The sequence below is a fragment of the Fulmarus glacialis genome, unplaced genomic scaffold (genome assembly GCF_000690835.1).
Source record: "Fulmarus glacialis isolate BGI_N327 unplaced genomic scaffold, ASM69083v1 scaffold6229, whole genome shotgun sequence".
Lineage (NCBI taxonomy): Eukaryota > Metazoa > Chordata > Aves > Procellariiformes > Procellariidae > Fulmarus > Fulmarus glacialis.
Window position 1 is genome coordinate 39409 of NW_009235322.1, and position 13660 is coordinate 53068.

Genomic DNA, 13660 nt, shown 5'->3' on the forward strand with positions numbered 1-13660 from the left:
TTCAAGAGTCTTATACTACGTAGGGCATGGCATGTTATAAGGACTGCTAGAAAGCTGCACTAAAGGGCAGCAACAACCACTGAGCTCAGATCCTTGTGTGGTTTCTGATGCAGCCTCTCTCATTTAGCTGACGGGGAATAATTGAGTAAGAAAAGCAGGATTTCTGCCATATGTTGCACAGTCCTTGAAGCAAGGATTATATGTCATGGTTTATGTGTATAGGGTTTTAAACGAGCAATGAAATCAAACTCCATTTTCCTAACAGCGTTATGGCTTCAACATCTTTCTTAGCAAGGCAGCGGAAAACAATACACTGTTGTTTTGACATTTTGTATTTGGGTAAAACTGCGAGAGAAGCCAATACCTTGAGAGGCTAAAGGAGAAGGACGATCTTTCCTACACCTTTATGGTTCCACTTGTGCTCCCGGTTAAAAGCCTTGTCTCACTCGCATCCAGTGCCACAGTGCTAAAACACAGCATCCCCATGACAACCAGTAAACGGTTTGATTTTCTGCCCACTGTCAGTCAGCGAGAAGATAACAGTAGATCCTGTGTTTGAGCTAATTACCTAGGGGAAAGCAGAAGCTGTGATGAAATATAAAGTCTTGCTATATACGTCTTTGTTACAATAATGTCATTCATACGTGCTCTGAACTTACAAAACACTAAAATCTGAAATGCAAGTCACAGAGCAGTTGGCATTGATTTACATTTCTTTCCCCCCTTTTCAATTCATTAAAAAGATTTCTGATCCCACGCTATTAAAGCTCCCGGGAAGACAGCTGAGTCGCTCCTTGGGAGTCGTCAGCAGGGGTGAAGCAGAGCATCACAGAAATACAGCCACACGCCACTCGCAGTCTGGGAAACACGTCTAACAGAAGCTCCTTGGTGGTTAGGTTTGCTTCTCTCAGATGACCGACACCTTGAGTAAAGAATCACCAGCCCCTGGAAAGTGAAGTTCAGGGAGACCGAGAAGACAGCAGCTGCATTTAGAATTCATCGGTAAGATCAGATTTAAAAGTTAGGAGAAAGTTCATTTAAAATCCACCACGATTGTGTCTTTTCTGTGTTGTGGTCAGTGAACATGAACTTGCTGAAAGATGACAGACTCCTACTACCATTTGCTGTAAACTTACATCGGAGTCATGTCTGATCACCTGACTTCAATCCAAAGTCAAGAAATCATATTGCGATGCATCAGAAAGGGTCATTTCTAATTGTACTTTCACAGTTATAGCCCTATTTTTATAAAATAAAACTGTGTCAGGCACTTGATACTTAAGAGGCATCCTAGTGAGTCTTCTACAAGGCAGCTCATGACAGAGCCACTGCTTGTGTAAAGATGCTTCGTACTCGCTCAGGGTTATTTTCATCTCACGAGTAAAACACACCGCGCTGTCCATTGCAAAAATAACTCAGGAGTTTTTCCTGGAAGTAAATCCATAAAACCTTCCAAATTCTTTTCACAAACGTTTCTCACTCTTTCTCTGAACTTTTAAAAGACAAGACCCTGTATTTCTTCCTAATGCAATCCAAACCTAAGGCAATATCTTGGTTCTTGCAGCCAATGCATACAACTAAACTGGAGAAACTTTATATCATAAACTAATGTTTGATCTTAACACTTAAGGCCATAAATATAATATAATCTATTCTACCAATAACTGCTCAAAACCATCAAAAATATTTTCTTGTATACTTGTAAAAAAAGTCATTGAAACGAGGCAGTGTGAAGCTGCCCTTTAGAAGGTCTTATTTAATTACTTAATTTGAGAAGCAATATACTTCATACTTACCACATTACAGAGACTGCTTCTGCCCTTCAAAACATCTCAAGCAGTGCAAAAACTAAACTCTGATTATAAGCAAAATTCCTTTTAACATGAGATTTGGTATTTTCTTACACATTCTAAGCTCTCTGACGATTACTGAAGGACACTGAGAGGGTAGAGGTTGCTCAGAAAGGAAAGGAGGGGGGAGAAAAGAGACTATCTCATATATTAAGAAACTATGCACTTTCTCAACAATACGCTGGAAAAGTTAAAGGGAAAAACAGATCATGTGAACTATCATGACTCACCACAGATCACTAATTCCAGAAGGTTTTAAACATACATGCATATATATATATATATATATATAATGCTTTATGAGCAACTAGCAGAAACAAGAGCACTGAACAGAACAGTCACACAAGCATGAACGGACAAAAATTAAAAAAAAAAAATTAAAAATAATTCAAAAATAATTCCAAGGCACACTACAGTGAGAAGCGACTTGCCAGAGTCAAAGATAAGAGTAATAAGAGGAAAACCAGGGAAAAATGTTGGTTCATTAGAGAGAGTAAGATTTTGGCAATGCCAAGAAGGCCAAAGTGTTCGATGGATTATTTAATTAGTCTTATTAAAGATGTCAAGCAGGTGGCTAATACCAATGACAGAAGGGTAAGAGCTCTCCCTGAAATAGGTCAGGTCATAATCGGATGTTTTCAAAATCTGAGCAGTGAACCTCAAAATCTTAACAATTCTCATTGAGGAATCATGGAAAAAAGCGCGGTAGCAGGAAAACTGGAAAAGGCAATTGTTTTCCCTGTCTGCTAGAAGAGGGAGAAAAGAGATGAGAAAAGAAAAACATGACAGCATTACTTCCATCCCGGAAAAAAAATAATCAGGAATAATATAACCATATCACTGGTAAGCAGCAAAGGGTAAGAAGAGGTGAGCAGTGGCCATCACTCACCGTCAAGAACGAGGCATATCTCATTGCCTTTCACAGCAACATAACAGAAAGCAGCAGTTAATTTCATATATCTTGATTTTAGGCAGGCATTCTCCTAATTAATTGTCAGGATGAAACTATTATAGGAGAGAAGCAAAGCAGGTGGATAGTCGTCGTGATTTACTGCCGAAGTGGGAGGTCGTGCTACGTCACGGTGTGCCAGCAGGTGGGCAGAGGTCTGGCTCCCTTCATTGACTTCATTTGCCGTCTGGATGATGGAAAGGATCTGGTGACACGGATCTGAGAGGTGCTCCCTGCCAGTGGAGACAGAATTGGAAAGCATGATAAATTTTAGCTGTTATTCTTTTACAAAACCCAGAAGTTCAGGATATATTTACGTATCTGCAAGACTTGTGAAGTATTAGAACTGGTAAGGCTTCCCCCGCAACACCAGTCCGGTGCTGGAGAGAGATCCAGAAAAGATATGGATCAAGGAGAGCCACAAGGCATAGGTATGTGATTATTTTAGCATAGAGAGAACTGAGGAAAGATGTGATAGCAATCTCCAATGACCTGAAGGCTGTTGCAGTGTGAGAAAGGACCAGGTCCGTGACCATGGGAGGACAGGCAAGCATTGGGGACCTCAGATTGCAGGAAGGAACATCTAGCTGGACATTAGAAAAAGCTTTTTAAAAGCTTTTTTCTTTTTTCAGGAGAACATAGGTCTAGAATAAATTATTTGAGGAATTAATGAAGACTCCATTACCAGAAGTTTTTAATGTTAGAACAAGTTTTAATGGCACAGGGCTGCCTCCCGAGACCCCACTTCTCCTCTGTGGCAGCACCCAGCAGGCAGAGGCTTATGATCAACTCATCCAAGGTAATTTAAACACGGAGCATGAGAGAGAAGTTCACATCTAGCGATAAAGGAATGGTGAAAAATATTAAAAACAGATAAATTAAAAGAACGGACATCAAAAAATGTAAGCTCTGTTGCTGACTATGTCACGATTGTCAGATAAAAGGCACAACAGACCCAGAAATCGTGGTTGTACCCCAATATGAAAGAAAGGTGGGGAAATTGGTTTAGAACTGGACAGTTATGATTACAGCTCCAGACAACTTCTAGAAACTAAAGTTTCATTATTGCTGTTGTGAGATTTGATTACCAAAGCAGTAAAATTCAAGATTTACTTGACCTAACAAGCATTTCATAGCAAAGTTAGCAGACCGGTTACTTCTCTGAAGGCTTTCCTATTCAAACTTACCCATGGCCAGTGTGGGAGCCGTTCAGGACATGATCACCTGGAATGGCGGCGCTAGCATTAAATTTAGCATTAAATTCTATGCCTCGCTTCCTAGCTTTTGCAAAGACCAGTTTTCTGGCTGAGAGATTATAAGAAGTTTTTCCCCCTCCTTTTAAACGATTTCAAATAGGTATTTTTATTAATACATTTATTGGTAATTATAGACAATTTTCTGTGTATACTGCATAGTTAAATCTTGCCTTTTAAACCAGGCAGAGAGTATCCTAACTGAGTAACTCAGTTTTTGCAGTACATGCCGGTGGAAACGGAGCACATTGCCCCGCTTTGGCCGACCCTCCGCGCGTGGTGGCACTGTTCCGGTATGATAAGAAAGTAACTTCTAGATAATACAATTCTGTACCTATCAATGGGTGATACTGAACATGCCAAATTCAGCAGACATACTTACTGGAAGACAGATGCTGCTCATTTCAAGAAAATCAGCATCTAAAATTGAATGAGCAGAAGACTAAATAGCAGAGGGGAAAAGAAAACACAGGGCAGGGGATATCAAAGGCCCATACACCAGTGTGATTGACGGTGTGCATTTACAGCCCAGAAAATGCAAGTGTCACAGGTACCTGCCCTAGATGTACCTATCATCTTCATATCCAAGCATGGCTCCAGATGCTAAAAGGCAAAACTAGCTTTAATAATAAAAAACACAAGCCACAGGGCAAGAAATTAGGTTTAAATCTAGACACTAACTACTCTAAATATCTAAGGGAAATAAATCTGTAATCTAGATCACATCCATTTATAGATACGAGACAGATTTGCTCTATGGAAGAGGCTGATTCATCTAAATAGACTACCAGACTTGTATTTTAAGCTTTTCTGAGATGATTCTGTTCTCCTTCACATGGGTACTACTTTATTATAAGCTTTCTTGAAGAAATGTTTAATTTCAGAAAAGTGAACTAAAAATGCAACATTTCGTGTCAAATCCATGGTGCTCATTGCAGCCAGAATTAGCTGTGGTATTTAAGCATCTCTTCCCAAATCACCACGCAGCAACATCTTACCTTGTTTCTCTGAGCCTCTCCAATAGTTATGGGAAATGCAGAAATAAGAGAGACATTGATAAGTGGTACACAGCAAGCAAAAAGATTCCTAACAACCAATAACCACCATTTTTTCCCAACTTCAAATAGGGAATTTTTCAAATTTTAAATTTAGGCTTAATTTCACAAGTGAATACTTTTGACAGAAAGCCCAGACTATTCGAGCAGAAGGTGTTTCCATTTGGCAAGGGCAAGATTTTTTCCATGAGTTTTGTCCGCAGCGATATTTTAGAATCCTGAAGTAAAAAGTACCCTTTCTCCCATTCACAGACATCAACTTCTCCATTACTCCTGTTTTAAGCATGACAAATGTGCAGTAAGAGGGCCAAAGAAGCGTATAGTCTGAAGAGATTGAGATGAAGAACCGCCAGCCAGCCCAGCACTGACACAGGTCTCCAAGTCAAGGGCTGCTCAGCGCTGCCGCGTTGGTATCGCCTTCTCGGCAGCATTTCGTATCACAGATTGCTGTCTGTGTTTGGGTATTTAACTTTTCAGGGTTACATCAGAACAAATTGGTCATCCAAATTCATGCACATGTCTAACTTTTGAATATCACTACTAAAAAATCCTTATAGATGTTTTTGTCCCCAAAATAAAAGCATCCAGTGATGCTGCTGTCTTAAGGGAATTAGTCATCCTTTCCTTTTGAGTCCAATTTTGTGGCTCACAGAGCCTTCAATTTCAACAGCTAAACTGAAAACATATGTACCTTGAAAACAGTGTTCCTCTTGCTAAGTAACACTTTATTAATAACAAAATTAATTTTATACTTAATATTCCAAATCCCTTTGAAGTCTTAAACAGAAACCATACAGGAATTGGTCCATTGCCCAGGGAGCTTCTGCTACTGCCACGATAAATGCATACGTATCTGTTAAGGCATTAGAGTAGTAAAGGAAGAACCCTTAGTCAATTATAAATGGGAGAGGATTTGCACTGGCAAAATACAACAGTCGTAGCTGAAAACCAGGTAGGATACCAGTGCTAAAGACTCAGCTTTTTCTCTAACTTCTTCAGCCATTGCACGGAGTGAGGCTTACCTTCCACAGCTGAAAGTCATGCCCTTCAGTAGCCCATTTACCCCAACATCAAGACCAAGCCCTGTATCTCCTCCTGATCTGCTCCAACACTGGCTGAGTTTGTATACGTGTTCCTGGAAGGTCTCGCAGAAGGTTGCTATTACCTCACCTGGCTCTAAGCCTGCACCACTGTTGGTCTGTTACGGCACGATGCATCTATACTGAGCTCGAGACAACCAATTTTCTGCTTACATGCTGGCAAGTGGCATTTTGATTCAGTTTCCCAAGACAGGAAAAAACTCTCAAATACTGATCTCGCCTTCGGAGCCTGATCCACATCCAAACTACGCTTGAAGAGGATAGATTTCAAGTGCACCAAAGCTATTTGGGAAGGACAATTCAGCCTACAACTTACCAGCATAAGCTCCAATGATTCTAAAAGCTGTTTTAGCACCGAGTGATGGCTGACAAAAAAATTTTAAAGGGGTAATTGCTAACCATACAGGCTCCTATGAAGAGATTGCATTCGCGTCCCCATTAACGAAACAGCAAAGTAACTTCTTGTAAATAGAGTTTAAAATAATCTTAACTTCTCTTACAGCTTTAGGAGACGTGTTTAAGAAACATTTGTTGCTTTAACCTGAAAACACTCTGTCCGGAGGGAGAGGATTCTGAATTGTGCTTTCAGACAGGTGGGCACAGATGGATGGCTTTGACAGCAAACTAGATCACTGGCTGCTTTTCTTTGGGTTTTTTTTTTATCCTTTTCTTTTTTAATCAGATTGTAGCACTGCTGCCATGCTCTAAACATTCATTTGCACCAAACAAAGTGATGCAAGAAGTGACAATACCCCATATCAGAACCCAGTGTGCGCTAAGGTTTGCAGCTCAAGCAGCAGATAAAAGATGCTGTCTGGGCTGAGCTCTAGAAAACATTATCAGAGGCGTTCCCCCGTATAGCAACCGTGGCTCTTCATTGAGATGCAGGTAGTGCTTCGATACCAAAGACTGCAGTGCATCATTAAAGTACTGTGAAGACAAACAACACTCACGCTGCATACCAAGTGGTATTACATTTAACTGAATCATTTTAGTATGAACATATCCAGGTCTGCCACTGTCAGCCACTTGTGTAAAACGCGCCGGCAGAAATGGATCTGCACTAATTACATTTCATGCATATTTCAGAATTAACCTCAGGGATACGGAAAGGTGGCAATAAAGAGGAATTTTATAACCAAGTTCATCTGCAATTGGCAGCCCCAGGAAGACTAGCTTTCCTCAGAGATAACCCTAGAACATCTCAGATTAGGAGTTTTATTTCTATTACGGTTGTTTCACTGAAGCACAGGACACATGAAGATTTTGTATCTCTTTGAAACACCGAACTTTTATCAGAAACTAAACGGCTTTCAAATATGAAAGGCTGGAGGACTTCAGCTAGTGTGCCAGTGCCACTAAAATTTAGGAGAAGCAGACTACCCGTATTTCTCTCCAGGGAATGTCACAAAACATCACAATTAAGCTACATCAGTATGAGATAATTTCCTTTCCAAAGTAAAGGGCTGTTTCTTTTCATTCCTCTGAACTTTCTGAAATCTCTTCCAAGGACACACTTTCAAGCTTTTTTTCAGGGAAATGCAGAAAGGTCGGTTTGCCTTTTTTCCTTTACCTGCTTCAAGACTGAATTGCACAGGACACAACTAACAGCTTTCCCGCTGCCTCTGACCCTTCTCCTAGTTTCCTGCTCCATTTCCAATATCATCGGTTCATTATTAAATGAGATAAAAGGGCATCTCTGAGCTTCATTAAAATAGAGAGAAGAATGGGATTTCAGATCTCTGGGAACAAGCCAGCAATCTTCTGGATGCGCAGCTGATGCTGAATGCCCCAGATCCTCAACACCTGTGAACATAACAGAGAAATCACCAATTATCTCCAGTTTTTGCTTCAGAATGGGATTCAGAAATGAGTAACTCGCACTGCAGAAGGTCTGCCTTGCTTATTATTTTCCTCATTTACCACTAAACACATTTTGGTTTGCTTTTTATAAAGAGTTGTCAACCACCATTTTCCATTATTATTTGTTTTGTACGTATTTGGTTTGTATTCATTGCATAAATACACAATATATTCCAGTCATATCCTGTTCCTACTCCGGCACGTTATATTTTGTGGCTTTCACATTCCTTTACAAAAGATTGTACATTTGTTGCCTGGAGCTGCGCAGAGGGTTGCGACTCGCGGTACGCGTGGTGGTGGCAGGGCAGTGGGGGCACCCGAAACAAAACACTAGTGCACGGTCGCCCGCGGTTGCAGGGGAGCCATCTCCATGATCCCAGTTAGCCCTTCTAGTCATCTATTAAGACACAGTCTTTGTCTAGACAGGCTTATGCACTGCACATTCAAAGGGGCAAAAAAAAAAAAAAGCAAAGAGGTGATTTATCCAAGGTCAGAAAGTAGATAAAGGGCACAGTTTGTGATCAGTCCTGTTTCTGATCTCAACACACTGTCTCAGCTAATGAATCACGCTCATTTTCTTTTCCACAGTCTGTGCCTTTCTCATTTGATGTGTCTGCACTGAAACTTATTTGTTTTATAATCAGGCGGATGAGAGGAAGCAAAGCCATTATGTCTAAAGCCTCTTGCTCTTGCACAGAGAAAGAAATCAGAGTTATCAGAGAAAGAGTTGAAACATCAGCATTGGCAGACCTACGTTTTGCAAGGGTCTCCAAAGATCTGGAAATATTATACAGGAGCTCTGCAGGCAATAAGCCCGGTTAGGAAGCGATACGGTAAAAATCTCCTGCGGAATCATACAGGGGCTGATGCAAGAGACTAGCAGCTTAGACGGAAATATCACGGTCTCTTGTGCACATAAATGAATAGGCAATTTCTAAACCAGTATTTACTTGGTATGTTGTAAAGGGCTTGTAATAAGTCTATGGCAGTAATTGCTACAGATCATAGGAAATTGCCCCTTCTGCAGGGACAACAGGGGGTCGCATTCCTGAAAACACACAGCTGGAAGATATCAATAACTAAATGCAGACAAGTAATCGACACACAGACTCCGCCACACAGGGTACGCCATGCATTTTTCCCTGGATCCCTTTCTGCAAGAGGCCATCCAGGAGAGGCAGAGATTTTACGTAATCTCTGGACTGATCCCATTTCTCAGAAAATGAGTGGATGACATCCTTGATATATTATCTTAAAATCTAAACATTTATTATAGTGGTAATCATACATAATGTTTTTTCTTTTAATTCCACTCTGCAATTACCTGAAATTTCACTAAACTTATTTTCCAAACTTCTCTCTTTGCAAGCTGATTTGTCTTTTGAAATCACAGCCAGCATTTCACTGATGCGATAATTCGCTCTGATGGGTAATATGCATACAGGTAAAAGAAATATTGGTACAATACGCAATCATAGCCATCATCATAAATCATGGTAAATTAGTAGAAAGAATTAATTTTAAAATTTTTAGCAAAACAAAAAAAAGAGTTGAGAGTGGAAAGCAAGAGCATAAACTCCTTGGGCAATTCTGAAACACAAAGTTGTAAATGAGACTCTCTCTCTCTCCACACCAGCACTAGTGTATTAGTAACACTGGTTGCACTTGAAATAAAGGCATTTAATGAAGAACTATATGCAATTATGGGGGGGAAAAAAAAAAAAAAAAATCAAGAAATTGATCCATACAGAACTAGGCACGTAGTTAAGAAAGATATTGAACTTCACCTGCAGGCTGATACCAAGACCACTAAAGAAGCTCCTCACATTACGATGAACTGCATTTAGTTCGAACAAGTCCCAGAGATGTTGGATCCTGCAAGGTCCCCAGCGCTCATGCTTCAAGATTGCTCACGTGCTGAAGTGTTTGTGGAGACCCGCTGAGGTTCTTAGCATGTATTAGATGACTCTATAGAGAGCAAGGGCATGTACTTGACAATGTGCTGGATAATGTACATTTAATTCTGTGAGGTATTCAGTGGCATCAACCCTTATGGGCTCAAAGTTGTAGGAGACCTTCTGTTTCAGAATGGAACGGAATCCACTGTGGTGAAACACACTGCACTGCCATGTAGTATATATAGCTTATATAGTTAGGGTCCATATAGAAAGAGTGAATGACTGTGAACCACTACTTCTAAACCATTGCTGTTTCTTTCTAAACACAGTTCTGAAGTGATTTCTCTTAAATGACCTCACCTCGATTTTGTCCATGCTATTAGGCTAGTTATTCTTCACTCAAAGCAAAACAGGTGTCTAATGTTTACAATATACACTAATTATTCTCCCACAAATACACGGTTACTCTACAGTATGACGACAGGATCAAAATGCATAACTACCTGAGAAATCCCCATGTTATTTCTTCTAGTTAAAACCCAAATGCATTTTTAATTTTTGCTCTGCAGTCCACACAGAAAGACGAATGAGGAAGTTTAAAAGCCTGACTGTTGCTCGAGGACTCGAATCCGCGAGGTTGTAAGTGGCATTTATGAGAGGTTGTGTTTCACGCGCTTGGTAATTTGCAGTTTGTTACAAAGACACAAACTTGTTTCTGACTAAGTTGTATTGTAAGTCGTACTCCTCAGAGAACATCTGACTAAAAGGTGATGTTAAAGTAATTTCCATAACATCAAACTATGCGACAAATTAAAAACTTCAGAGAGGAGAAAACTGGGGAAAAGGAGCAGGCCGAGATGGAATGAATTTCTCTATGGTAGTGCTCAAAAGGGGGAAAACTCAGATATTGCTCTGAAAACTGCAGTGCTAAATCTGTTTTAAGAAGCACAGCATTTGATTTTCAGCTGTTTGACAGTGACTGACTTCATTCTTCGAAATCATTTTTCAGCAGTGTCCAGATACTCGGCAAAGCGTTCTCCAAGGAGCAGACTCCTGCCAGGCACACACCAGCATAGCCTCCGGGGCTTGGGAGTTTCACTGCACCGGGATCTGGCCCCTAAAGTTATCTTATAGTAAGAAAGATGAAAAACAATTCTCACATCCTAAGTAAAGGACCGAATCTGCATGTACTCCGGCAATCATAACTGCTCACTGCAATAACGCGACGTTCTGAGGGGAAAGATCATCTGATTATTCAAGAAAAAAGTGTGCAGCCTTCCTCTCAAGAAGAACTAGCTGCTCATTCAAACAAGGCAATTAGAGCAGTGACGAAAGTAACTGGTACCTGCCAAACACACACCTAACGCGAGGAGGGAAAATAAAAAGGTTCTGTCAACCTTGAAATATCAAATCAGGACATTTATCAAGGTGGTTGCACAACTACAGCACGGAGATCCCATCTTATTAACAATCCCTACCTGGCAGGTCTTTACTTTTTAGTATCACTGCTGTGGCAATTTTCCTTAATGAGACAGAAAGGGGCTTTCTTAGGAGAGATTGAAAGACCTAAATGTGTGCAACTCGGGTATGTGACAAATAAGGGGGTGACAAAGTGTGGGAGTCATTGAAGGCAGCCAACGCAAACACAAAAAACTGTTTAGTGAAGTACAATTATTATAAATGTGAGGAATGGTATGCAGCTAGGATGAGGGTAATTTATCCTGAATATTAGAAAAAGCCCTAACAGTGAGACTGAATTCATGTTCTGTGCTATCAAGGGAATGGACTAAATGAGATGAGAGGGTTTTTTCCTCCTGTAATTTCCATCATCTTATGATTCAGTGATATATTTCCTTCCTACCTTTGCATTTCATTCAGGTCATGTGTAGGTACAGTACTAGAACAAACCTCCTCAGCCGGTGGGTCGAAACCTGTGATGCTGTGAGCAATATATTAGAAAGCCTTTCCAGAAATTTAATAACCTCTCACTCAAATGCAGTAATGCCAGTTGGGTATTTTCCTACTGTTTGATAGTTTGTATTTTCTTCTTACAGTTCCCACTGGACAGCTGTACTAAAACTAGCTGCCCTAATGATAATTGCATACCTAAATCATTCAAGGCCAATTTATATATGTTCTTATGCCAGTACTGTCCTTTCGCCTGACTACATTTTTTCCACCCTAAAATATATATATGAATGCCATCACCACCTCCCTCAGCCTAGAAAGACTTACCAAAAAACTCTAGGTTTACAAAAAACCAAACGCTCTCTGCAAAAGATTATGACGAGAAGAATGAGGAGTCTGTCTTCCCATTTACTCAATGAGACGTTTTTCATTTTAAACTGAATTAAAAGTTATTATAGAATTTTTATCAAAACATAATTATGACATTATGTTTAAGGTGCTAATGAGTGTCCAAACCTTAGTATCTCCATATGTTAGAATGACTTCATGCTGATCATAAGCTTTATATCAAAGCTCGTACGTAGCAGTGCTCCTGTACAAGCACTCCAGTACAGCCTGTACTGAGAAAAGTTCTTGCTGGAATTTGGGTTACAGAAGCAAATCTGTTTACTTGCAAAAACAACAGCTATAGAAGAGCCAGCACAAAAAAAAAAGCATTCAATAACTTACATATCCCTCTAACAAAATGGATTATACAGAAACTTCCATGAATCAGCTACTGGTTATTGTTGCTACCAACTGGTAGTAGCATCTGCTCTAATCTCTTCTCAGTTGACCCCTTTCATCCTGACTCTAAAAGGGCAAGAAAATAACTACAGTATGTCTTCTGTTACTCACAGATCTAAAATTGTATTTACCAAGGAGCCAAAACAGCTTTATTCGGAGTTGTATCCGTGCCACCAGTTCTTAAAGATCCCAAAATATCTGGATTGTTATCATCATTATATAATAATATATAACAATAACCCATCTGTAGTTTTTAATTATCAGCACAAAATAAAACACATTCAAATAATAATTCTTGTCAGCCTTGTCTTTAAATAGAGAGCTCTGAAGTTGACACAAAAGTGTTCAGACTCAGACGACCAGCCCTGATCTCACCATAAATATTGAAAGGCTGTGCCAACATGCAATAATGATGCAGTAAGATCACTATTCGGAGGGGGGAAAAAAAAAAAAAAAAAAGAGGCACATATATATTTTGAACTTGAGACAGAATTGATAGTTCTGGAGACTTCCCTGACATTCAGGGATGAGTTTATTCCACTGTAAGGGATGAAGCATACATGCCACCACTTGCTATAATCTACAACTGTAATGGCAAGAGTGAATTTCATACATACTATTTAGCTCAAAAAAAAAGGTAATTCCAATACTTTTCAGTTCCCTGGGGAATATACAGTGGTATTGCCTTCTCTGTGGGCCAGTCACTCTGCTGAAACTCTGAAAGGTGTAAATTAACTCCAGTTCTAATGAGGGGGTATTTTTTTTGAGCTTTGGACACCTGAGACCACAAGCATATTTCAGATGATCTATTGAATAGCTGTCAGATGGTAACGATTTTTGGTTGCTGGGCTCAACCTGATCTGGTGAAATTGGCTGGAAGCTTCTGTATCTTGTCAGTAATCTCCTGAGCAATTACCCTACAGCCCACATTTTACCCTGATTTCTTCAGTTGTTCTTTACTAGCAAGAAGTATTTACTTACTTTGGGCAGGGGGTAAG

General features: G+C 40.0%; 1 protein-coding gene across 1 annotated transcript in view; it reads right to left on the reverse strand.

Annotated features, from left to right (window-relative positions):
* WDR49 (WD repeat domain 49) overlaps positions 1-12906 on the reverse strand; it is a gene marked incomplete at its 3' end in the record, with an annotated part of 31309 nt that extends 18403 nt beyond the window's left edge. The window contains 8 exon segments of the mRNA XM_009585990.1: positions 401-471; positions 473-568; positions 7781-7947; positions 7950-8013; positions 8619-8758; positions 9395-9492; positions 9610-9708; positions 12794-12906. Of these exon segments, the coding sequence (XP_009584285.1) occupies positions 401-471; positions 473-568; positions 7781-7947; positions 7950-8013; positions 8619-8758; positions 9395-9492; positions 9610-9708; positions 12794-12906 (848 nt within the window).
* Positions 12907-13660: the final 754 nt, after the last annotated feature.